At 41.2% G+C, this 24,489-nt stretch overlaps 1 protein-coding gene across 1 annotated transcript in view; it reads left to right on the top strand.

Annotated features, from left to right (window-relative positions):
* Nucleotides 1-24,489, top strand: part of ntng2b (netrin g2b) — a 64,895-nt gene that overhangs the window by 16,219 nt on the left and 24,187 nt on the right. Inside the window, exons 4-5 of the mRNA XM_023423946.2 lie at nt 19,252-19,424; nt 22,250-22,279. Of these exons, the coding sequence (XP_023279714.1) occupies nt 19,252-19,424; nt 22,250-22,279 (203 nt within the window). The remainder of the gene's footprint in view (nt 1-19,251; nt 19,425-22,249; nt 22,280-24,489) is intronic.

Genomic DNA, 24,489 nt, shown 5'->3' with positions numbered 1-24,489 from the left:
GAAACATACGGCCTCGGTGGTCTAACGTAAACCACCATCCACATTCTGCTAGAGGAGCCGGGAACCCTTACATGGCAACTTTGTGACAGTGAAGGATGCTCAGGCCGTCACGCGCCTGCTTAGCATCAACAAGCCATCTCTCCTACCTTTCAGAATTATTATTCCAATCAATACAGCAGGCTGACATTTGAATGGTATTTAACATCCTTGTTGGGATGGCCTGGAATAGGAGGAAGGAGGCGTAAATTTGAGTGTGTGTGTGTGTCTCTATGTGTGTGAGATAGGGGTGGTGGATGAGAAGGGGAAAGTGAAAATGAGCAACTGTTTGAGCGAAGCGTCGGCCGATGTGGGCGTCTTGTATATGTGTGTGTGTCTGTGTGTGTGGAGTCAGGGTATGGGGGGTGTTTGATGGAGTTCCTGAGTGGATGCTGACACAGCACACACACACGCACACACACAAACAACCCTCTGGCACAGGGGAAAGGGCCTGCAGGTATTGATCACAGCCACATTTCAGGCTCAGCACAGAATTAGAGAGAGAGGGAGAGCTCAGCCCAATACCTTGGGGGTGAAACAGTCCATTGCCAAACCAGAACCTCCATCAAACCCTGAAATTTTAATAATCATCCATCTCCTGTTTTTGAAATATTTGTGCTTATTTCTTTATTTAGTAGTTCACAAGTGCACCAAATATAAGAATTTATGATCTGACATGAAATCCCTGCTGTGCCGCTTTGCTTCAAACACCCCTGACACCATAAGCCCTTAATAAAATGATCCTCATATTTATACTTCCAGAAATCATTCTTAATTTCTCTCTTCATCCTGAGAGCAGGGCTGGTGGCTGATGACTGGTGGCAGCTGGTGATAGTGTCAGTATGTGCTGGATCTGGTAACAGAGGACCCAAATTTAGCTCTGTGGAGATGACTGAGGCCAGTCCGTCTTCCGCCCCGGCCACCCTCACCTCCCGTAACATAATCACTAATCAATAAGTTATTCTGGGCAGCCAGAAAGAGTATTAGGTGATAGTGATGGGGGGTCCTCAACAGTACAGTACAATCAGGAGTGTGATGCTTACGGCTGGGAAATTGATTTTGGGGAGCGAGACGATTAGTCAGTGTTCCCTGGACAAAAGGCTAAGCTATTTCATCTCATCTCATCTGGCCTTAGTAACATATTGGGATTTCCAATGCTTAAAATTTGAATAATGAATATTCCAGTCTGCTGGTGCTCCGGCAGGGACGGCACACTGAAATGGGTTTTATATGATCAAGACCGAGTGGCAGTGTACCGCAGGTCGCCACGGTAATGAGATATGCTGGTGTTATCGATGGAGAGAGGGTTGTAGCCACTTCCTGCCCGTATCGTATGTCCCCAAGCCTCTGGCTGCGGCTCTCCGGCTGAACCCAGTTAAAAGTAATTATTATTAGTTAACTGTTCTTAATGACATGAGCTGAGCCCTGGACAGAGACTGCAAAACAAGCCCTTTTCCCATCAACCAGTGTAAGATGTTATCTCTATGGGATGTGTCTCTTAACTGACGCTGCATTGTCAGAATGACTGGCCGGGCTCTAAAGAGCTGGCGCAGGTATGCGGGAAGCCAGGTACTCAGAGCTAAATAGTGCTGCTTTATCAATAAATACGCAACCTGATAGGCCATTAAGTGCAAACACAGGGAAGCTAGGTTTGACAGGAGGCAGGTTGTAAATTTAGATTTGTGGACGCGATGAAAACACTCAGCAAACTGGATCTTTGTTGTGAGAGGGCATTTAGGGTAGAGGGCAGCCAGAGGTGGGCAGAGAAGAGAGAAGGTCAAGCAGGGGGATTGGAGGCAAAGTCAAATTGGACAAAGTCAATAAATATTATCATATGATTCAGCATCACTCAGTTTGCTTTGCAAAGTTCTCCCAAGGTTAACTGTAATGAGCTACAGTACTGATTACAATATACACTCGAAGTCGAGGTGTTTTGGGTTTTGAAAGCCTCGGGCTTTCTGCTCATTTTACAGGCTATATTCAACCCTTAGATGTGGCCATTTCCATATCACTGATGGGCCATGTGAAAGCCATCTCCAACCATCAAAGATAGAGTAGCAAAGCCTCAACTCTATCATCATTTACATCAGTGAAATCATATTCACCAGGAAGCTTCACTCATAAGCGGAGCTCTCAAATTCTCCCTCATTCATTGGACCCCTATCATCATCCCTGTTCCCTCTGTCCCATCTGTCAGGCACCCTGCTGGACGGTGGCGTGGACTATAGTGGGCCATGGCTAGCCTGTAGTCTCCATTATGGATTAGACTTGGGGTCATGGATTGGGCCTTTTTAATGAAATAAGCAGCAGGTCGTACGGTGGGTCTTTATAATGGAATAAAGGAAAGGCTGTAAGCTCGGGAAGAGCCAACTAAGTGGATTAGGGCCAAGATGGAGGGAAGGAGATGGAGCAGGATGAGGAGATAGACGAAGTCTGCATCGTTTTTCTCTCCTCGCTGGTAATCGCTGCAGCATCAGGTCCTCTTCTCCCAGACTTCTCAATTTGATTTGATTGGCTGATGGGGGAAGAATGGCATTTAAGAGAAGCCAAGTATGCAGCCTGAGTGTCTCTTATTCCCCTATGTCAGTAAGCCGAGCAAGGGGTGAGGAAAAAGGTTGAACACATGTACAACATTTCAGTACTGTCATTTAAAAAATTAACCCATTACTGGCATTTGAGGAAATCAGTACTGTAATGTAAGTGCTGACTTTTTTGAAAATCAGTTTTTCCTAATTGGATTCTGCAAACTACAGAATGGTGAAGGTACAACTGTCAAAATATTGTTTTCCTATTAAACCAAAAATTTTAAAATTATATAGAATGATCCAGGCAGCAGCAAAGTTATAGGGTTTGTAAAGAACAATTTCCATGCTGATGTTGGAGAGAATTTATTTGATGATAGTGCTGCTATTTTACTAATTTACAATCTAGTTTGTAAATTAAATAAATACTAACAAGAGTCTACAGACATGCTAGCAGTTCTGTGAGGCTAGACTTACGCACAGTGGTGCTTTGTGTTAAATGCTATCCTCAGCTTGCTAACATGCTCACAAAGACAATGCTTACATTGGGGGTTTAGGGGGAACTATTGGCATAAATGAAATATATTCATTATTATGTTTTCATTTTGTAATCACCTGAAACTAATAGTTGTTGTGTTTTCGTTAGCTTAGAATGAGCCCTTCATATCCACATCGTATCTACGCCAACCATGTTGCACCGCCATGTTTCTAATTCCTACACACTGCTCCTAAATTTAAGGAATCAGCAAAGTGATTTCAAATCATCCTGAGGGTAACGTGGAAATCTATAACAAATTTCATAATAATCCACCCAACAGTTGATGACTTGACTCAAAATAACAAAAGTCAAAAATTATGGTTCATCCTCTGGGACATTGTCATCCCCACATCCTTATATGAATACCCACCACTACTACTACTACCACTGCTGCTATCAGTAGAAAACAATATAGTGATTTAGTTTCGTAAGCTCTAACTTCTAATTACATTTTATAGGCCCATTCTTGTCTAAAGACCCTATCCCTTACCAACAACTAATTATTTTGCAGTGGTGAAAATTAGTTAAGAGCAGACCTGGCAGAAAATAAGCCATATGAATGCTAATGATATTCAGAGGGTTTTTACATGGTCGTGTTGTTTCATGCCCGCTTGACTCATTTATCCGCTGTGTGTCTGTGTTTCTCTCAGTGCCATCCTGGCCCCCCTGCTGACAGAGCTAATGTGCTGAGAGTTTTAAGCTCTCCGTCTCCTCACAGACTGGAACAGACTGGAACTGAAAACATTCCTGGTGTTTATTAGCATGTTGCAGAGAGTAGAGATAGGAGGGTCGATGCAGTTTTTATGACTTCTTTCATGTTTCTGTAGGTGGTCTGTTTGTGGTTATATCATGACAGCCGGAGCAGCAGAAGCTCTTTGTAATTTTCCATCAAATGGCAATATTTCTGCTACACAAAATATGCAACTGTAGTGAATATGAATATTAATTCTCTCAAACTTTTCAAAAGATCACTTGATATTTTTTTTAAAGAACAAACACATGCTAAAATCCAAGAAAATATTTCAGTGGGATAGTTTTACAGTTTTTTAGTTGTGCGTGTAAAGTGTTATTTTATTAGAGAATTTTATTTCATGTGATCCTTTACCTATATACATCTATCATCAGCATTTCTCTCTCATAAAACTGGTTATGTGTACTTTGTGGCACTTGTGTGTGCACACTATTTAGAAATCAGAGAATAATGTAAGCCTGAAAACTCGGAAATCTGATTTTGAGAATGTGACACTGAAGTGACCAAAAAAATTACAATGGTTCTGGATGTCTGAAAGCCTCAAGCCCCATTACTGATCCTGATACTGATCACAATACGCAATATTTACACTTTGCATTCATGTGTTTTTCCCCATACAGATAGGATGTTCAGATACTGATGTTAATGCAAAGTGTAAATGGGTTAAAACTTTAGGGTCATACTTATAAAAACTTTAAACCAAACCGAGCAGGCAACTATGACATTTTCGCAAATATTTAGAAAAAAAATAAAATAGAAACTTAAGTAAAGTAAGTAAATGCAAAACAAATTGTTAGAGGGGAACTCCCCTGATATTACACATTGATAACTTTCCAGAGTTGTAAACTCTTGTCTGTGAGTATCACAAACTGGTTGTTGTTGTGCAGTGTTGTGGCGTTTGTTAAGCCTTTAAACACATTAATCTATTACTCCACCTGGACTTCCTGGATCGTATTTCATTGTCTCACCAGGACCGTAAACAACACACCCCCACCAATGCAGTTTTCACTCTTAAATCCCCGCTTACAGGTGCATTGTGGGTATTGTAGGTGCCAGTTTTTGACAAGGAAGAGGAATGCTTGTAATAAAAAAGATGATATCATTGGTTCTGCTGCATTGATTTTGACCCTTAAAATTTTTTTTTTTTTTTTTTTTTTAATTGTCCATTGTGACTCTGACAATGAAACAAAGTGCGACGGAGTAGTATTTTAACAGAACAGGAAAGGAGAAAAAATCATACTGCAACAGCTGATACATAAAACTAAACTCATTTATGCAAAAAAAAAAAAACGAATTAAACTGTAATCGAAACATACTCATTAAAACGTGGAAATCGCAAACCTTCAATAACCCTGATCTGTACTTGCAGTCACACTGCCTCCTGGGGGACGGACTAATTAGACCCTGAATGGCTTACATTGGCTAAATCCGACTGTGACAAAGGTTTGTAGTTGTAGTGGGCAGGGCAGTTAGTGAAAAGTCTCTGTGGCCTCGAGGCGTGTCCATCTTACAAGGAAGAACAGATGCTTCTCCTCTGCTCCCATTTTGGAGCCTCCAGTCTTTTTGTGTCTTGATTATCCACGTAGGGTGACTTTGACTTTGGGAGCTGTCACCACTATTTTTGAATTACAACAAAGTTTTCTTTCGTGTCCTTTTGCAGAGTGAAGGTGAGAGGATGGGAGGTATAAGCCTGGATCAGGGGGAGAGGGAGAGAAAGAAAAGAGGGAGGCAGATGATGGATTAACTCCTAGTTTCATGGGACTAGCTGGGGTGTGTGATTTTGTGATGAATGATGTGAGGTGTGATGCTCTGTAAATATTATTCTCCAGTTCACATGGCCACCGCAGAGCAGAGTAACACAGTCTCCCCACGTATTCTCCATATTTTCTACCCACGGTTGAAAACTTCCTCGTCTATTCTGTTTCATGAGGAAAACTGCTTTGCACTTGAACACTGCCTCCTTTTTCCCCTCATGAATGAAATATACAATCCATGATTGATGTGTGATGAGGAAAACATGGAAGCAGTTGCTCATGTGTTGTCATCAAAGACAGGAAACCTTCATGCGTGGTCCCTCCCACCCCGTTCAGACTCCTCCTCTCCGAGTTATCTCCCTCAGAGGCAGCTGAGGCTCGGAAACAGATCACTTTTTAAATCATTCATGAGCACTCCCCAGAAAAGAAGGGCATGCAGAAAGCTGAGGGACCGCAATGAGGAATGTGTCATTGTTCCTCTCATATGCGATGATTTATGACACAACGGTTGTAACTGATTTGATAATCACAGTTTATTTCCCCTCAGAAGGGAAGAAAGTTAAAGTCAGCGATTTCGCCTGTTTTCCTTTCATTCCCCATCTTTTGTTTCACAGATGAACGTCTTTTTTTCCATCCCCACCCTCTTCAATAGATTTTTCTTTTCTTCCTGCACCTTCCCACCCCGCCTCTTACTCATCCCATAAATATCCTTTTAAATTCACAAATACAATAAAGAATTCTCCCTACTAGCGCCTGCACTGTGCCTTACCCAGCATCTGGTGAGAGGGGAATCTCTTGATACCGCAAGCGTGCTTTAAAGCTGAAAAGCATGCTGGGAATTGTAAGTGGGAGAACATGAGGTAGAGGGAGGGTGTCCTTGGAAAGATGGTTTGTTCTCAGTCAGCCACATCAATTAGCATAGCATTATTACAGGCATGGTGTGTTCAAAAACACACCGCGCCTTTACGGCGGGACTGGCGCTGTCATTACTAGCATGTAGATGGGGACAGATAAACAACTCATCAACTGGTGTCTGAACACAAGAGACAGAAAATAAGCCCATGTGTTTGACAATTAGAAACACACTGTCTCATACTGCGATCAGACAGTTTTTGATGTTGGAGACTTTTACCGCAGCATTGTCCCAAAATGGGCCGTGGAGGGACGAGAGTCTGCAAGTTTTCAGTCCAACAGAACAGGAGCTGTCCTGATGTCATGGTGATCACTGATTATACTGGAGAGACTTTTGAATCAAATCTTGAGCTGTACTACTGAGCAAGTAAGGAGCAAATCAGGAAGTGATAATTAATGAATAATTAACATGTAGTTCGTGAACAACAATGAATCACAAAAATGAAGGACAATATTTGATCATTATAAGTGACTTGAGACTTGATAACAGACTGCGATGCATGGTAATTGACGAAACAATCTAAACTCAAGATCCATTCATTCGCTTGTTCTGGTGCTTTCAGCTATTTTTCCAGCAAAAAAATTGTGACAATTTGCTGCTTACCATCAGTCTTACACGATACTAAACTCTTGCAATGACAGACAAATAAAACAACTTCAAGGCATCACTTTGGGCCTTAAGCAGCCAGTATATGTCAGCTTCGGACACCTCCTCCACCCACACCATTTGTAACATTAGATTTGGGAGGGGAGGGGTTATATAACTCTTTGAAACCAACAATCTGATATTCACAAAGACCTTGTGCCGTGATTGCCCAGCTGCGTGGAGGAGAGAAAGGAGCCTGGGTTTGAATTTCCCTCTCTAGCTCTCTTTTTTCAGTCTTGACACAACTACTGTGTATTTCAGTCACTTTTCATGTGAACTGTAACGATATGAAGTCTCACCTTTCTCTGACAGTCGGCTTTTCACTCCATCTTCCAACAACTATAAACAAATTTATAGCTGATTAGTTTAAATTTGATTTCTGATGTGGTTGGACAAAGTCACCAGTGCAAAGTTTGCATAAAGTTTTCCCCACAATCATCATGCATTTTAACTGAAGTGAATTGCCAAAGTATGGTGTGATTGGCCAGCACTAGTGTTTGGATGAGTCCTGCACTTGGCCCTCAGTGACACATGTTTGAAGACCTTTGCTTTATTGTCCAGCAATTAATTTGCTGGACAATAAACATATTCACAGTTAATAAAAAAGTATGGGGTCCTTCAATAACTACAGCTCCTTATTAAGTCTGAACAAACCCGAGGTTGTTCCATTAATTGCAAAATAATGCTGGGCATTTGCTACACAAGAGAATCATTATGTGTTCAGGTCAGATCTAATCTAACCTAGAATCTAATTTCTAAACCATTTCACCACAAGTAATTCATTTATATATAGATTATTAAGCAAAATATCATAATTACTGAATAAGCGAAGCAGTTTCTGCTACAGCTCAGAGCACTGGTAAACACAAAGACCCTCAAGTTTGAGTCCTTGAACTAATTGTCTTGCTAAGTGCACTGGTGCGTTTTGAAGCCCTCCTCTCCCCCTTCCCCTTTCTCCTCCTCTGGCCCAGGGGTGGGGTAGCTCTCTTCTCGCTATGACTAATGATGTTCTCTCAGTCTCAAGGTTTTAGCAGGATAATTATATTAACCCCTGTCCTCTGGCTGATCCCAGCTCAGCTCCTCTTCCCCAGGCATCCTCCCCTTCACACTCTCACCGGAATTAGACGCTAATACACACACATGGGTATACAGCAACGCACATTACAGTTGTACACCAATGTGTGTTTTGTGTTAGCATGAGTGCATGTCTTTGTGTGCGTCCGTGCGTGCGTGCGTGTGTGTGTGTGTGTGTTTGTGTAAGTTTTGGTGACTTTTAGGAGACTTTTTCCAGATTACTTTATAATTTAAACTAAGAAAATGGAAACAAGTTTGTAAAGTAATGGTGGTTGTGTGGAAAATTAGGTGCATGGGTGAAGATGGGTGAAGGCCTGCGGGTGTGGGTTTGCAAATGTGTTTGCGTGCTGATTTATAATAAAATGCCTTCACACATCAGAGGTTCAAAAGTGTGTTGTGTCTCTGAAGTTCATATGGCGGGCATATTGTCTCAGGGAGAAGCTACAGATGTACAGAGTGTATTCTGTTCTCCACTCCAAAGTTTTTCATTCTGATATATACACACAACAGACGTAAAGATCCTAGAGAGATCCATATCACCCCGGGGGTCTGAAGACTCTGTGGGGGGGCCAAACAACAGGAAGAACCTTCCACCAAACCCCATGTCGTCCCAGAGTTTCTGTCTCTTCATCACTTTTTCATTCCTCCCTTTGCATCCCATTCCTCCTTTACTTCTTCTTCATCTTTCATATCTTAAATAAGAGGACGTATCCACCCACACCCCCACCCCCTCCAACTCTCACCCAATTTCCTCTCTCCCCAGGTGTCTTCGCTGTAGTGTTCATTAAAACATATTCAGCAGCAGTAAGGACTCTGCAGGGAGGTTAAACTCTAATATCCAGCACAGTTACACAGTGATCTCAGGGCAATCAGGCCTGGATGGAGCAAGGCCGGACACTCTTTACTCGGAAGAAGCCTTAAGATGAAGTGACATGGCTGCCTCAGTAAGAACTGTGTCAGCTATTCTGAATGCTTCATGCTGCATCATGCTGCATGAATATTACAATGCTGGCATGCGGAGTCTTAAATTACCACCCGCCAAGTGCCAAATGCCAGTAAAATATGTCTGTGTGGATGAATTAATAAGGTTCACCCATCACAGTGGTCAGTGACTTTTGAGAGTGCATCTATTCAAGGGTGAGAACATTCAGCATATGATATTATAGGTTATTAATTATGAAATTAAATTTTTTTTTTGTATTTTTTCCACAAAGAAAAAGAAAACGTTGATGTTTTTTTTTTTATTCAGATTTGGCCAATATGAAGCAGCTGCCAGGCAATAAAAGTGACAAAGTCGTCAAAAGAGAAAAAACACAAATTTAAAAAAACATTTTGCATGCAAATATATAGCTTAGTCTGCTATAGTCGGTTTACTCTCCGTTTTAAACCAGTAGAAGAAGAATTTCACAACCTTTGAATGATATATATTAAGTGATCGAGTGATTGAGTCACTGGCAGCTGTTTGTTGATACATAAAGTGTTGTGCTGAAAAAAGGTATCATATATTTGAATCCATATCAAAAATGAATTATAATTGGCCTTGACATTTATGACAATAACATCTGAATGGCTAATGAAAGAAGCCTTTAAAAAGAAAATGCAAGGAGCACTGGTGGCAGTGTGTTGATTCATGCACCAGTTAGATGGTAAAATACCAACCACGAAGTTAAAGTAACATATCTGTAAGTTTGAAGTGTTATTACATGTAAAACAATGCACAGCTGTTTACGATACAATGAGCCTGAATCTTACATCTCTGGAAAGTTATTATGGCTGCAATTAGTTTTTGCTGCAACAATCTCAAGGTCTAATCTCAAGAAATAACAAGTATTTATTTATTTATTTCGCCACTGAAAGAACCATTGCTGTGCTTTCCACACAGTGCTAAAAGTGGTGTGAACATGGCCTTATGCACTCTTGGGTCTAGTGTATGCAGTTTGTTTTTATTTTATTTTGAACTTTTAGAAAAAGAATATGCAAAAACACACAAGACAAGTACACACAGGCCAAAAAACTAGGTTGCCAGAGTAGTCCATGCATGCCCACATATCTCCAGTGTCCATAGTGCTGTGACGTACATGTCTGTAGAAGCTGGAAATGTGCATATATTGTCACAGTCCGCAGATGTAGAAAGAGAATGATTTAAGATAACTCAAATACAATGTAAATTAAGCCAGACTAAACAGGGGCACCTAAATAAAAATACTCTACTTACTTGCAGCTGATTGAGTGACATAATCAGTGAAGGGACCAAATCTTAACAAGCCAGATGATCTACTCCAAATAGACAGGAAGCCATATCACTGATACCATATCATGTCACTATTTAAGTTAACAATAAAGTTATTTACAAATTGTGTCTCATCCTCATACACAAAATATCACTGGAAACAGCCAGGGTGACAAAATCCTTTGAAAGCTGCATTTTAATTACCGCTGCAGTTTGAAAGGCCAGCAGAAACAGTAAATTTCACACAGCTGGCAAGTGACCCACACCTGTACTGTTCCAATATATAGCTTGCTCTCTCACACACACACACACACACACACACACATACACACACACACACATAGACACACACAGCGTCTCTGCTGCACTCATGAGAACAGTCCTCTGAGGTCTGGGCAGGAGAACAGGATGTGCCCAGGCTCCATTATTTAGTTTTTTGTGCATACACTACATACTTCAGAGAGCAGGTAGCTCAAAGTGGGCCTGACTGTGCCTGCTGCTCTTTACATGACCCAACCTGACCAATCAGAGGGCTGCCTTCAGGTCTGAACGCCAGCTAGGCAGCACGCAATAGCCATTTACTGTATCCTGTGTAAATAATTTACTCGTACGCTTAGTCTCACAGAGTCTCGCTCACTCTTTCTCTTCTATCTCTATATCCATCCCTCTATCTGGTGCATGATCCCAAACTAAAAGACACACTTTTTAACTGAGCAAACTGTGCTAATATAATGAATCATCCCACATACACACCAGGGAGGTCACACATCCCCATGCACTGCATAGTAGAGATACACACACACACACACACTACAAACACACACAGGGTGTTGATTGCAAAGACGGTCAAGGTCATTCCTGTGCTTTGAATAATTTAAGATTTCTTTTTGCTGGACATTTCACTCCACTTTTTTTTTTCCAAAACATTGAGTGACCTCTTGACATTGAGCATATTTAGCGAGTGCATGTACTTATATGTGTGTGTGTGTGTGTGTGTGTGTGTGTGTGTGTACTGTGCCAGAAAGAATGGGACACCCCAAACACACAGTCCCTCAGGCCTGTCCCTGGCTCCCTTAGATGCTCCGGTAGAGTGTTTTCTTACTTTTGGGATATGCCCAAAAAAAGACTGAAAACAGAGATGAGAAAGAGATAAAGGGAGAGGAAAAGAGTGGAAGAAGGGGGTGAGGCAGGAAATGTATCTAAAACATTCATGGTCTTTTGCTGTCGACAACTTTAATTAGACATGACAGATGATGAGCCTGGGTGGAGTGATTTGTTTAAAAAATGTCATCAGTTCTGTTATTAATGTGAGAGAGTGACCAAAGTGTGTGACAGAAATATTGTGGTTATGAAAAGAGGCAGATTGTAATTCCTCCTCACCACATGATTGCAGGGGAGGTCAGTTATAGATTACCGGTTTAGTCTAGAGCGAGAGAGAGGGAGCATACGTGTTAGAGAGAGGATGGATGGTGGAGAGAGAGGAAAAGAAAAAAAGGTGAGGTGCCGTGGTGTGGGGAGGAGAGGGAACGTTTGAAGAGACTCATGCCGCTCCCCTGCCACGGGAGACTGCACTCGAGGAAAATCGATCCTCTCCCTTCAGAGAAAGAAATTTATGAAGCTGGAACATAAACGCAGTCATGTCCAATTAGCTGCTCTGAATTTACGAGGCGAGGCGGGGGAGGAAGTGGGACGGGATGTGGTGATAAAGACTTCAGCAGAAGCCAATAAGGCATGCTGCTGATCAATGATCCCAGCTTCATGCAACTCCCACTCCTCACTTGGTCGCTCAGGATACACTGTGTTGAAGAGCTATGGTTTTTTTGTTTTGTTTTTTTTTTGTTTTTAAATAATGAGGCTACCCTCTACCAATCTGATTTTAATTTATGAACATACTAAAGATCACCTCCAGACATGTTTTAAGAAATACAAAAATACTCTGCTTTGAATTATAATTTGCAGCTGTTACAGTTCTTCTACAAAAAAGTTCAATTGCCGACTTAAAAATACATCTACTTCTTCTCCCTCACTGAAAATCCAGACTCTATGAATATGCAAGTATTTTTCATCTGAAAAGTTTAGCGAGTAGACACAGGATGTCGCCTACTTCACTAAAAAGTCCATTCTGAGTTTAAATGTGCTGGAGGCTTCACATTTCCAAATCCGACTTGTGTGAGTTGCACACTTAGACTTTCCCACTAGTTGCCACAAAATGATGCTCAAACGCACACGTCTTAAATTTAGATTTAAGGTGAGCACAGGGAAACCGCCTCAAGCAGATGAACATGAAAACACAGTTTAATGTCGCACTCAGCACATACAGCACTGAGTGAATTTGGGACGGATCAGAAGTATCAACTTTTGCAGTGCTCTACATCCTTCAGCACGGTGAACGCCAAATATCCACTTCAAGTAACAATAAGCAAAACACATTCTCGAGTGGCCTCTAGATACAAAGAACCTACAAAAAGGTGCAACCTCAGAACTTACCACGAGTTGAATCAAAACTTCCAACAAAAATCATTTATTACAGACTTCACAAATGTAAGGTTAATTTGCTATTCGACTATTGTAATTTGCTGTCCATTTTTCTGCTAGTTTACCAATCCAATTAATTTTCTATACAACTCATTTGCAACCGTTTTGTTTTCCACTAAAGTATCCAACCCTGCAGTATAAGATCATATGAAAAGCAACAACAGTAATATTAAACTTTTTAATGGATATGTTTAGGCACATGCAGCACTTGGTTAAGTTTCTGGAAACATCACACTCTTGCTTTAAAAAGTCCACAGTAACTTGGAGTACTAGACATAGCGGTTTATTGACATCTAACCAATACCATAATCTTTTTCCAACCTTAACCAAAGTGCTTTTGTTGTAGAAACCCAATCACATGCAGGACTCAGAATGCAAACCCTGGTCTCTGCTGTCAAACACCTGCGCATTGCACGTTCTACCGTCCACAGTCCACAGTAGTGCAGGATATAAATGTAGAGATTCATTCACTTGAAAAAATTGCTTTTCTGCAGCAATGAAGTTGTTCAACACAATATAACTGGGACAAAAAGTATTAGTCCTATATGAATGCACATTGTAGAAAGCAGGGTTAATTTTATTCATCCCAAGCATATGTATATGGACCATCAGTCAGTCCTGGTTTGGATGTTAAGTCTTTTTCTGTTTGACAAAAGCACAGACACTCATTGCCCATTAGGCTCTCACTCTACTATTACTCCGGCAATCTGTGTAGCCGGTTGTGTGTTTTGTGGTATCAAGGGAAGGAGCTGTTGCGAGTACCAAGTGGGCCCTCTCAGTGACGGCTGATCGAACACAGAGTAGAAGAGGAGGGAGAACTCCTGCTGGGTCAGAGCCGCATCGATGCAGTCTGTCATCACAGGTTAGAGCACGTCAATGCGGACCCTCCTCCTGCTCCTCCTCCAAGCCTCACCGCCGTAGTCAGAGAGGCAGGCAGACTGACAGGGCTTTGACACAACTGCCCTACTCCCTGCTGTACTGACTGCTCAGCCCCCCCACATTGTCTACACCCCCCTTTTTTCTCCACCAACCACTCCTCTCAAACACATGTCCACAACCCAATTTAACCAATGCAGTCCTCAGTGAGCACTGGTGCAATGGGCTCTAGCAAAAGAGCTAAAGGGGTAAAGCTACACAGATAGACAGAACGGGAAAGATGGAAATAAAGAGAGATGGAGGATAAAATGGGAAATCAGAGAGGAAGAACAAAAGCAAAGACCGGAGGACTGGAACGGCTACAGTAGATGGAATTTGGGAGCAAATGTAAAAAATACAGTGGGAGGAGAGTGCAAAACAGAAAATAGAGAGGGAGTGATAGCTGTGTCCCCGGAGAGGAATAGAGGCATAGGCGTCGACTACAGTAAAGAGACAGATAAAGCCCCATTAACTGCTGCTTCCAGCTGCTTTCTCAGGCTCTGCCACCACATGACTCCCCCTTGATGTTTGTTTATCTTTCTTCTTATTTATGCCCCTAATTGCTGCGTCGCTGCTGTCTAAAACAGGCAATCCTCGTATCATTAAATACACAGGGCCGACATGACTTCACAGAGACAGACTGCATGGAGAATGGACAGAGATACACGCACACGAAACCAGAAAAGCTTGTATAGCGATACAGACAGACTGACAATTACTTTAGCTGTCTACTAGATAATTACCACATACATGTATGATGTTACTGTTCATGGTCTTACATGTACCAACCCCTGTTTCCAAAAGGTTTACCTTTATATCCTACTGGATGATTCTGCCTTACATGTCCTGGAGGAAACTGCTGTAATTGCTGCCTGGATTATGTTTATTGGTAACATTTTTTCTGTCCACAATATGCAACTTCTTGTACCATTCAGAAGTCGTAGAGAGGTGGTCATGGTGATTATTAGCAATACATCACACAGGGCTTTCATATTGGAGAGCAGGTTTCATGCCCTGTATCCTTTATCCTTTATCCTGTGTCCTGAGCATGGATAGGTTTTGGTTAAGCTTTTAAGAGTAAAGAGAAAGACAACGTGCATTCTTTAACCATAACCAAGTGCTTTGAGTCGCCTAAATGCCAGCAATAAAAAAACTGATCATGGTGTAGTTTCAACAAATGTATATTGTACTGTAAGGAAAAATAAAGCAGCATTATGTTTTTTCAAAACATATTGCCGGTGCAAATTAGTATATAAATGTAATATTTAGAAGACAAGGTCACATGTACACAGATGCAGTGGAAAAAGTAAAGATTTTTAAAGATTAAGATTTTCTTCATAGCAAAAGAGTAAATATTTTCATTGGTAGTAGAAGAGTTTGCCACTAAAAATTCAAATTTTTCACAAGGAAGTAAAAGGAAGCACCGCATGTATTGGGAGTGATGTGTCTTTAGTCTTATTAATTAAAGCAACAATTCCTCTCAGACCGTGGTTTGGCTACACTGTAAACTGTTGTGTTTATTGTCCACAGCTGTCGATGCAGTGTCATTTCAAGCAGAAATCTGGCACCGGCAGTTACGATATGTGTTGCCAGTTCAACCATCTCAAATCCTCAGTGATCAGGATTATAACTTTAAAGGCATCCTGTAGAGTTTTATTGTAAACAAACAGGTTGTTTGCATTCAGTGTTTCTCACCTAAACACATAGTGTGTGTTTCCCTGAGGTCTAACAAACGCGCTGAATGCATTTCCTTCCTCATGAAACATTTGCAAAGCCGATTTTATATTTTAAGTTCAAAACATGTATTGTTTACATTCATGTCAACTCGCAAGCAGTCTTAATCTTCTCTGCCACATGGCTGCCTATCTTGGCCCATTATTGACACTTGTCAGTCAGTAGAATAGTGTGAATCATTTAGCAGGAACCTGTATCACGTCATGTGCATGTGCATCCTCATGCATGTGCACAACACCCACTTAAAACACACCAAAACCATGGCACTTTAGAAACTGAAGAGAGTATGTTTCAGGTAACATAGCCAACAGACTGATAAACAGAAGTATTGACCTATAATTACACCAGCTAATTAAAACACCACCTTGTGTGTGTGTGGTTTCTAATGTAGACTTGAATGCATTTGCATCCCTTATTTCCTCCTGTGCCTAGACTCACTCTCTCTCTCGCCCTGCTTTCTCTTGCCCTTCTTTGTCTTTTCCTCCACTCACCTTCTCTCATTTCATCTCTCTCTATCTCTCTCTCTCTCTCTCTCTCTCTCTCTTTCTGAGTAAATAGACAGGGCTGTGATGGATCCAGCTGTCCCGTCTTAACTTCCTTCAGCTCAGAGCAGCTACTCCCACTTTGATGACTATGCAGTGAAGGCAGACATCTTGCACATTAACATATGATTGTGCACATGTATTATTTGTGTGTGGAGGGACTGAAGAGAGGGATCGGGAGAAATCCCACAGCAAGCTGTCATCCGAAAGAGAGGGAGCAGAAAAGACACAGCACTTGAAAAGTCGAAGTGTCACGTCATTCATGTGGAAGGAGTGCAAGGCTAGAAGTACTCCTGGTCTTCCCGGGCCGTACTATGTGGCAGGAGTCGGAAAAGCCGGTCATAGGGATAAAGTGTCCACAAAGTTTCAACCTGCCAGACTGTGCAACTCAAAATGATGATTAGATTAGCATAGGAGTTAGTAAATATTAAGAAGTCAGCAACATTTCAATGGGGTAAATTCATGGACCCAGATGCATCTACTCATGCAGCCTTTAATGTCAGGATATGTCAGTTGTTCAGCTAATTGACAAGAGGAAGGCCATTTCCTCTAGTGCGCTGCAGCTATTAGGCCTGTAGGGCACAAAATGCACAGCAGTATACCTAGAAAATCACTCTGCTCTTCTGTATTGATTTTAAACTACAACTTTTAGATCCTGCACTCAGCGGCGCTTCCACTTTTGAGATGAGACAGATGAGATTTATCACTGAAGATGCAGGAGATCAGAAGCAGTGATATGTTCAGTGCTGTCAGTCACTCAATGCGGGCATTAGTCACCGTGCCTCTGCTTCTCTGATCTGTTGTCTGTCATCGCCGCTCTCAGATAAATGCATCACAATCACACCAAGTAGCACCACACACACACACACACCTGTCTCATTTCAAAAACGTTCATGCTCTCTCACAAACGCAGGCACTATTTTCTCCATGAAAAAGAGATGTTCAATTTCCCTCTCTGCTAAGTGGACAGCTCGTGTCCTTCAGAAAGCATGCAGGAAACAAGGCCTTGTCGGTGGATGGATTCTCCCTGGCACATCCTGTCAGCTCGTCCAGGTGATCAGAGAGAAACGTGGGTAATTTATAGGACTGAGAGCAACAGTGTGATATCAGACACAACTCACCATGATCGACTGTCTTCATTTTTGTACTGTGAAGATTACTGGGTGTTTCTTAGTTTCACTCATCGTTATTCTGTATGTAAAATAATGTTGTGAAACTAGGGTTTAGGTTGATAGGCTGACAGCATAAACCAAAAAAAAAAAAATATGATGAGAAAGCGCAGATTAGTGTGAGGAAGGAAGATTGAAATAGTCATCTCTCCAGAATACAGGGGCCATTCTTTGAATATTTGATGCAGACGGATAGCTGTTCACTACAGTGGAACAAACTGGATTGGAGTCCAGTCGCTCATCTGGAAAAGGCTGTAATTTAAAGTCATAGCTGCCGAGTGTCCTTGAGATCCTCATTTCCTTCTCAGCAGAACTTCAACCTCTGGATCAGCCCACCTGGGCCCTGCCCTCTGCTGAGGTTGTAGTGTGTACACACATACACATACACACAGGTTTATGCATGCAAACAAGCTCATACAAACACACACACTCAAGACACTTGAATTTCACCGACGGTAATTGTAAACAATACACAATTGCTCGCAAATGGTAGACTTGGATAGAGCGGGGGTAAATAGATTACCACAATCTTGGACCAACAGTTATTTTGCACTCAACTTTTGGAGTGTGTATAAATTTTTTCAGGTTACACCCTGCTGAATGCTTTGCTAGACTCCTGAATTAATTACAAAGAGGAAACAAAAAAAAAAAAAAAAAATCCATGTCATTTATTTTTTGTATTAGAATTAAATTATTGAATTGAAAAGATACTACTTCTTATATATTTATTGTATTGATCATAAGAATATTTATACATCATAATTTCATCAAGTAAAAGCAGCAGCTAATTAATTGATTAGTTTTGTTTTGATTATTCTCTGAATTGTTCTATTAATTGTTTCTTCTATACATTGTCAATTAATAGTGAAAAATCACCAATAAACTTTCTTGGAGCCCAAGGATACCTTTTTTGAAATTTCTTGTTTTATTCAATCAATTGTCCAAAACCCCAAAGATATTTACTTTTCTATCATATATGATAAAGAAAAGCAAAAGATCCTTGAATTTGAAAAAAAATTAGCTTGGAAAATAAGTGCAATAATGAATAGATTATCCAAAGAGTTGCTAATTCATTTTCTCTAATTGATTATTTGACAACAAAACCTTTGTCTTTTGGAAGAGTTTTCACATTTTGTAAAAATGGCTTTTTGTTATTTCACTCAATCAGGCTGTAAAGAGTAAAGCTGCTGGTGAAATCAAAAACGCCACAGAATCAGATGAACTGGCAATTGTACAAACTGCACTAGCACACATCAAAATGGAAATGGATGCTGTAGCTTTGCCAGTGACTTCTAAGAGAAAACTGAATTTGAGACAAAAAAAAAATAGGGAACTTAACATGGTAACTGTGATATCTTTCTTTATATAAATGCGTTTTTAGCCAATTAATCCTGAAGTCATATTAATTTCTGCTTTTGTCGACATTTTACTGATGCATGCATAGGTGTCTACACTCATAACACCACACATACCCCACACACACACACACACACACACACACACACAAGGGTATAAAGAAAGTTTCTTCTGATATTAAGTTTATCTTACTTTTTATTTTATCTTTGTCATTTGTACAGTTTAATTTACAGAATCTGCTCAGTAAACAACATATTATGTACAATGCACGTTTTGTAACATTAATCCTACAGTTCTATTCTTGTTTTTCATCTTTTATCATAATGCAGTTCACCCACAAAAGGTTTATGTTCTGTCTCAGCACCAGACCTTCATTGGTTGATGCTTGCACTTGTCTTTTTAACACTTGACGCTCTTGCAGTTAGTGAGTGATTACAATTTTCACATGCTGCCTTATGTGGGACAGACACTATATCCTTCAACACACACACATCTCACCTCACATGTGTTAAGTGTCTATTTCTATTTCTTTTAAAGGTGCAAGTGTAACCTCCATGCCTCCCAGTGCCTGCTGCAGGATGGGAACCTCCAGTGCCAGTGTGAACACAACACAACAGGCCAGGACTGTCAGCGCTGCAAGAAGGGCTTCAAAGCCAAGTCCTGGAAGGCTGGTTCCTACCTGCCAACACCCAATGGAACCCCCAACACCTGTACGTACCCAGAGCATGTTGATATGTTCCTACTGCGTTCATCCAGCTCATCAATCTGACTCACACGGTTAGATACAATACTGCTGGCTCCTTTAATATTCACTATGGATGTCCGTCAACTTGCTTTATTCCATTATGACCATTCATTTACCTACATACACACGCATGTCACGGGAGGGGCCTAAAGTCGCCACTGAAATTTCCATGTACACCATGAGTGCCTCCGCCCCAACTTAAGTCATGGTAGACACTGTTACAGATTATATCATTATCAGTATCATGTTTGTATGGTAATTTAGAAGCTACAGAGAGCAGCTGGCTAGCTTAGCTCAAAGACTGGAAACAGGGGGAAACAGCTAGCCTGCCTTTCTTGAAATATAACCAACCAACACCTCTAATGCTCACTAATTAACACATTGTCTCTCATTACTTCCTGAGATTTCCACAGCAATCTGTCTGTCTGGCAGCTGCTTGGCAAGAAGTGGTCCAGCACATAACAACATCTAAAACATCAAAAATAATTGTCCTTACACTTAAACTAATGAGATATAATGTTAATATGTGAGCTTTAGAGGTGGTAGAAACTTGATTTTGTTACTGTTTGACAGAGCCAGGCTAGCTGCCCCCCAGCCCCAACTTCCAGTCCTTGTACTAAGCAAAGAAACAGCTGCTGACTGTAGCTTCATATTTGACTTACTGGCATGAGAGTGGTATCAGTCTTCTGATTTAACCCTCCCAAAAGGTCCACCTATTCCTTTAAACTGCTTTTAGAATTATTTTTAAAAGGGATTCCTACTTAAAAACAGTCAGCCTTACACTAATTATTTCACAAGATGTGAATACAACACCGACATACTATCACCTTTTGTGGTAAACTTGTCAGCAGACAGTTGCTTACTTGCTCATGCAGCAGATGTGGAACAACATCCGTGTTCCTGGCCACCTGATGGTGTCCAATATTCACTCTCCTTTTACCTCTCATTTGGTCTCCAAACAGACAAACTCCCGAGGGAAATATCTGGCTCTTTAGTTGCTAAATGCTCCGCTATGTTCACCAGCTAATTGCCGAATATTCCTGCCTGCTGTTTGATGCTGTGCAGGTAGTGTACAGAGGGTTTTTTCTTTTTTTTTTTTTTTTTTTACAGCTTTTTTTCACTGAAACAAATGAAAACTCTGCTGATGACAGCAATCAGAGTGAACCAAAACAGAGCTGTAAAACAAAATGAAGAGCCAACAGATACTAAAACGCTCTGTAGAGTTGAGGGTAACTGCAGAGTTGATGACAGTTCTCCACCATGGGAGCTAACTTAATCAATTGTTCATATAAAATATATTGATTTGTGTAGCTTGAAGATATTTAATCTAACAAGATCGGTGGTTGCCCCATTAACTGCTTGTCCTTTTATCTTTTTCTAAGCCCAACTCATTTTATATTATCTAAATGTCCTGCTAGCTGTAATTGCTGGTAGTTCAGAGCCACTAATGTTATGCTAGCATGGTGTATTGTTAGCTGATGTTGGATCACCAATAGCTCCACTACCATAGTGTGCAGTGCTCTGTTAGCTAATGTTTGGAACTATGGAGTAAAGAAAGGGAATATATCCTGCTTTAGCCCTTCTGAATGGCCAGTGAACTGGTCCAAGGGAAATATGTAGCTCTGACTACAGGAAAACTTTCATGGTCACTACACAATAGCAAAGATTGTTCTAAGACATTTACAAAGTTATTTCTTTAATTGTTCATCTTCAGTTTAGTCTGTTCTTTTATTCTCCTCTCATTTTTCCTACTGTAAAGATCCGAAGCTGTCCTCTGAAATCAATAAAGTTAATTTCATTTTTAATCAGAGGTGATGGATCACGGCATTGTATTTTTGTATAGGTTTTCTCATCACTCTGAGGTCCTGAAAAGCAGGAATAAGGAACAGAGTTGAAATGACAGGAGAAGTTGAGGCAAGTTGATCGAGAGACTGAGGTCTCTGGGTTGTCGTCACCTCAGTGCAGGGAGCAGATCAGAGCTGTGTAACAACGGTGGAGTGCATGGGGGGAAATCCTCTTGGAGAGTGTAGCCAGCTACAGTAGCTAGCTATGATAAAATAATAATCTAGGGCAGCCCCTCCCTAGTTTTCTCCTTTCAAACAATCATGGACACACTCACAGGCAGAGAGAGACATACACAGAGAGACACAGACACACAGGGGGATACACACTCACACACACCTGTACCTGCACACTCACTGCAGAGAATGGCTCTATTGTCAACCCTTTTTTTTTTTTTTTTATCATGCTGTTGTTTCCAACCCAGTTCTAATGGTACTGACACACACCTTCAGAGCCCATGACGACCCTTTTAAACTCCTAAATCCCATTAGCGGAATTTAAAAATTAAAATGTTTGCAACTTTCTCAGTTGAAATGCTACACAAAAATGGCCAAGGCTCACGAAACAGTTTGGTCTCTACAGATTGCATTATGCATGCCAAGCTAAGCTAACTATAAATACAAATCAGGGAAAATATGCCAGAAAGGCAAAAAGTTTTTGATTCAAGCGTAGTGAAGTGGTAGCGCTCTCTTAAAACATACATATGTGATGAGGGCCTCTGAATGTGAGGGAAGGATTAACAGGTTAAATTAGGAAGGCGGTGCAGCCCCAGTAATTACTCCAGGACATTGAGAGGTGGACTACAACGAGCCCATATTTTGCAGAACAGCACTTAAGCTCTCTCTGCCACCTGAGTCTGATGAATGAGGTTGAGTCAAGTCTTTAGGCAAATTGAATGCATAAATAAACAAGTTCTCATCTCCTCTTCCCTTTCTTATTCTCTTTCAGGTACAATTGCTGGTTCCTCCTCCGGTTCTAGTAAGTAATAATGCAAAGCAAAGCAGGAGAGGTGGTACTCCACTATCTCTCTCTTCCTGTCTTGTCTCTCTCCCTTTTGATGTTTTCATTGTTTTGGAAATTTAAGTTTTAACCCCATACTTCACCTTCTGCGCGTCCCCTAAACTCCCCCCTCTCTCTCCTGTGATGTTCAGCTGGCTCTCTAGTCAGTCATTTTTCTTTTCCTGTGTCTCTCCTCTCAGTGCTGCAGTTTGGGCCCTGTGTGCTTCATTATTAATAGGCCTCTCTGTCGCCATGTCCTTTCATCACTGCACATCACACTAACCTGCGCAGGAGGAATTTTTCCACAGTTGTGCTCTTTCTTATTTAGACTAAAGACAGTGGTGTTGATGGATTGAAGAAAGGGCAGATGAGAGAGGGCTGGGTGAGATTGGGCGGTGGATGGAGCACCAAAGAGAGAGAGAGTGAGAGAGTGAGAGAGAGAGAGAGAGAGAGAGAGAGAGAAAAGACACAGAAAGATAAAGAAATGGAAGAGAAGGATGTGGGCATATGTTAGTGTGTTGTAATGCAGTGTGATTCCGGGTGAGGAGCTCAGGGATGCAGGAATAAAAGGGAATTTGATTAGGGATTCTCTCTGTGGAGAGGCTCTCAGCCTCAGAGCTGTTAGACAGAAACGATCGGCAAAGTGGCAACATCAACCCTGACAGCACTGGGCTTTTCTCCACATGGCCCAACAGTAAAAGGCTGATGCATGGATAGACTGAGCAATTGGACTGCACTGCAGAAGTCTGCTTTTCAAAAAGGTCTCCTCTCACAATTAGATACAACAGTGTGGTTATTTGGAACAATAACGGGTATGATTTATCAAAGAAAAGAATGACGTTTGCCAACGGATTGATTAGGGGTCTAGTGGTTCAGGGTCCCACAGTTTCAGCTTCTGTGCTTTAGTCAAGATTTCTACCTGTGTTGCTGAATAGTCACAATGTCAACTTTATCTAAGACATTTACTGTTCCTGAAGCTGAAGATGAGACAGAGGGTGAAGCTGATGGTGAATCACAGGGTGAAGCTGAAGGTGAAGGTGGACACGAGAGCCAACCACAGAGCACCTCAACTATCTCAGAAGCTGAAGGGTCTCCAGCTGATACCCATGAGCCGTTTGGAGCCCCTCATGCAGGTGCGGAAAAGTAGCTTAAACAGAGCCAGAGGTAGAACGTAACAAACTAGATTTAATCAATACTGCATCACCTTTTTACCCCGCTACAGTAGAGTTCTTTGACAGCAGGGCTGGGTGATAAAATGATCACTACCACAAAAACATTACCACAATATCAATAATAATCTGATGGGTAATTTTCGATAAATGTATCTGTTATGTATTTAGCTCAACCCTCATCTACACAATCTTTATTAGGATACAGCAGTAGGCGTTACGGGATCAATCCAATCAAGGAAAAAAACAAATGTCATTGGAAACATAAAAAAGGATGTCCTCACAATACAAGGAAATTACGGCAAAGAAAGGTCAACACAACATCAGTGATTTGTTAATGGTTTGGATTTCTGATGCTGGATAAACGGAGGAAACACAGCAAACCTTTTCCACCATTGGAAAAGGTAATGTTACCATCCAGCCGAGTACACAGAAAGCCAAAGTCTGCCGTGCCAAACTGCGAACTCAAGCAGTCAGGCTCGATAACAAGCCTCCATATCACCCAGCCCTATTTGACAGTTGTAGTTACTAGTTACTTTGTAGATTAAAATTTTACATAGTGCACACACTGCACTCATTTTTGTCCTGAAAGTGAAAACATCTGTCAGTGTGGTGACATGATTTCAACAGAAGCCAACTGGTTTCATTAATTTTGTAGAATATGGTGTAATTTCTCCTTATCCTGTCTTCCTTCATGATTCTCACTTATTTCTAGAAAACTCCTTTAAAGGAACAGTTTGACATTTTGGAAAATATGCTTGTTCGTTTTCTAGTGGAGTTAGATGAGAAAATCTATACTACTCTCATGTATGCCCATTAAATACAAAGCTGCAGTCAGCAGCTGTCTTTAGCTCAGCTGAGCACAAACTAAGTGTGCTAAGATAAGCAGTTCTGTTACCGTTGGACAGGGAGTTAGGCTAATTTGCCATCTTCATGCTTAGCTAGGTTACTCAGCCGCTGGATGCAACGTTATATTTAACAGACATGTGAGTGGTATCGACCTCTTCATTCAACTCTTGG

The sequence above is a fragment of the Seriola lalandi genome, unplaced genomic scaffold (assembly GCF_002814215.2).
Source record: "Seriola lalandi dorsalis isolate HSWRI2012SDOR001 ecotype SW California unplaced genomic scaffold, Sedor1 jcf7180002054695, whole genome shotgun sequence".
NCBI lineage: Eukaryota > Metazoa > Chordata > Actinopteri > Carangiformes > Carangidae > Seriola > Seriola lalandi.
This window is presented reverse-complemented; position numbering and strand designations above follow the sequence as displayed.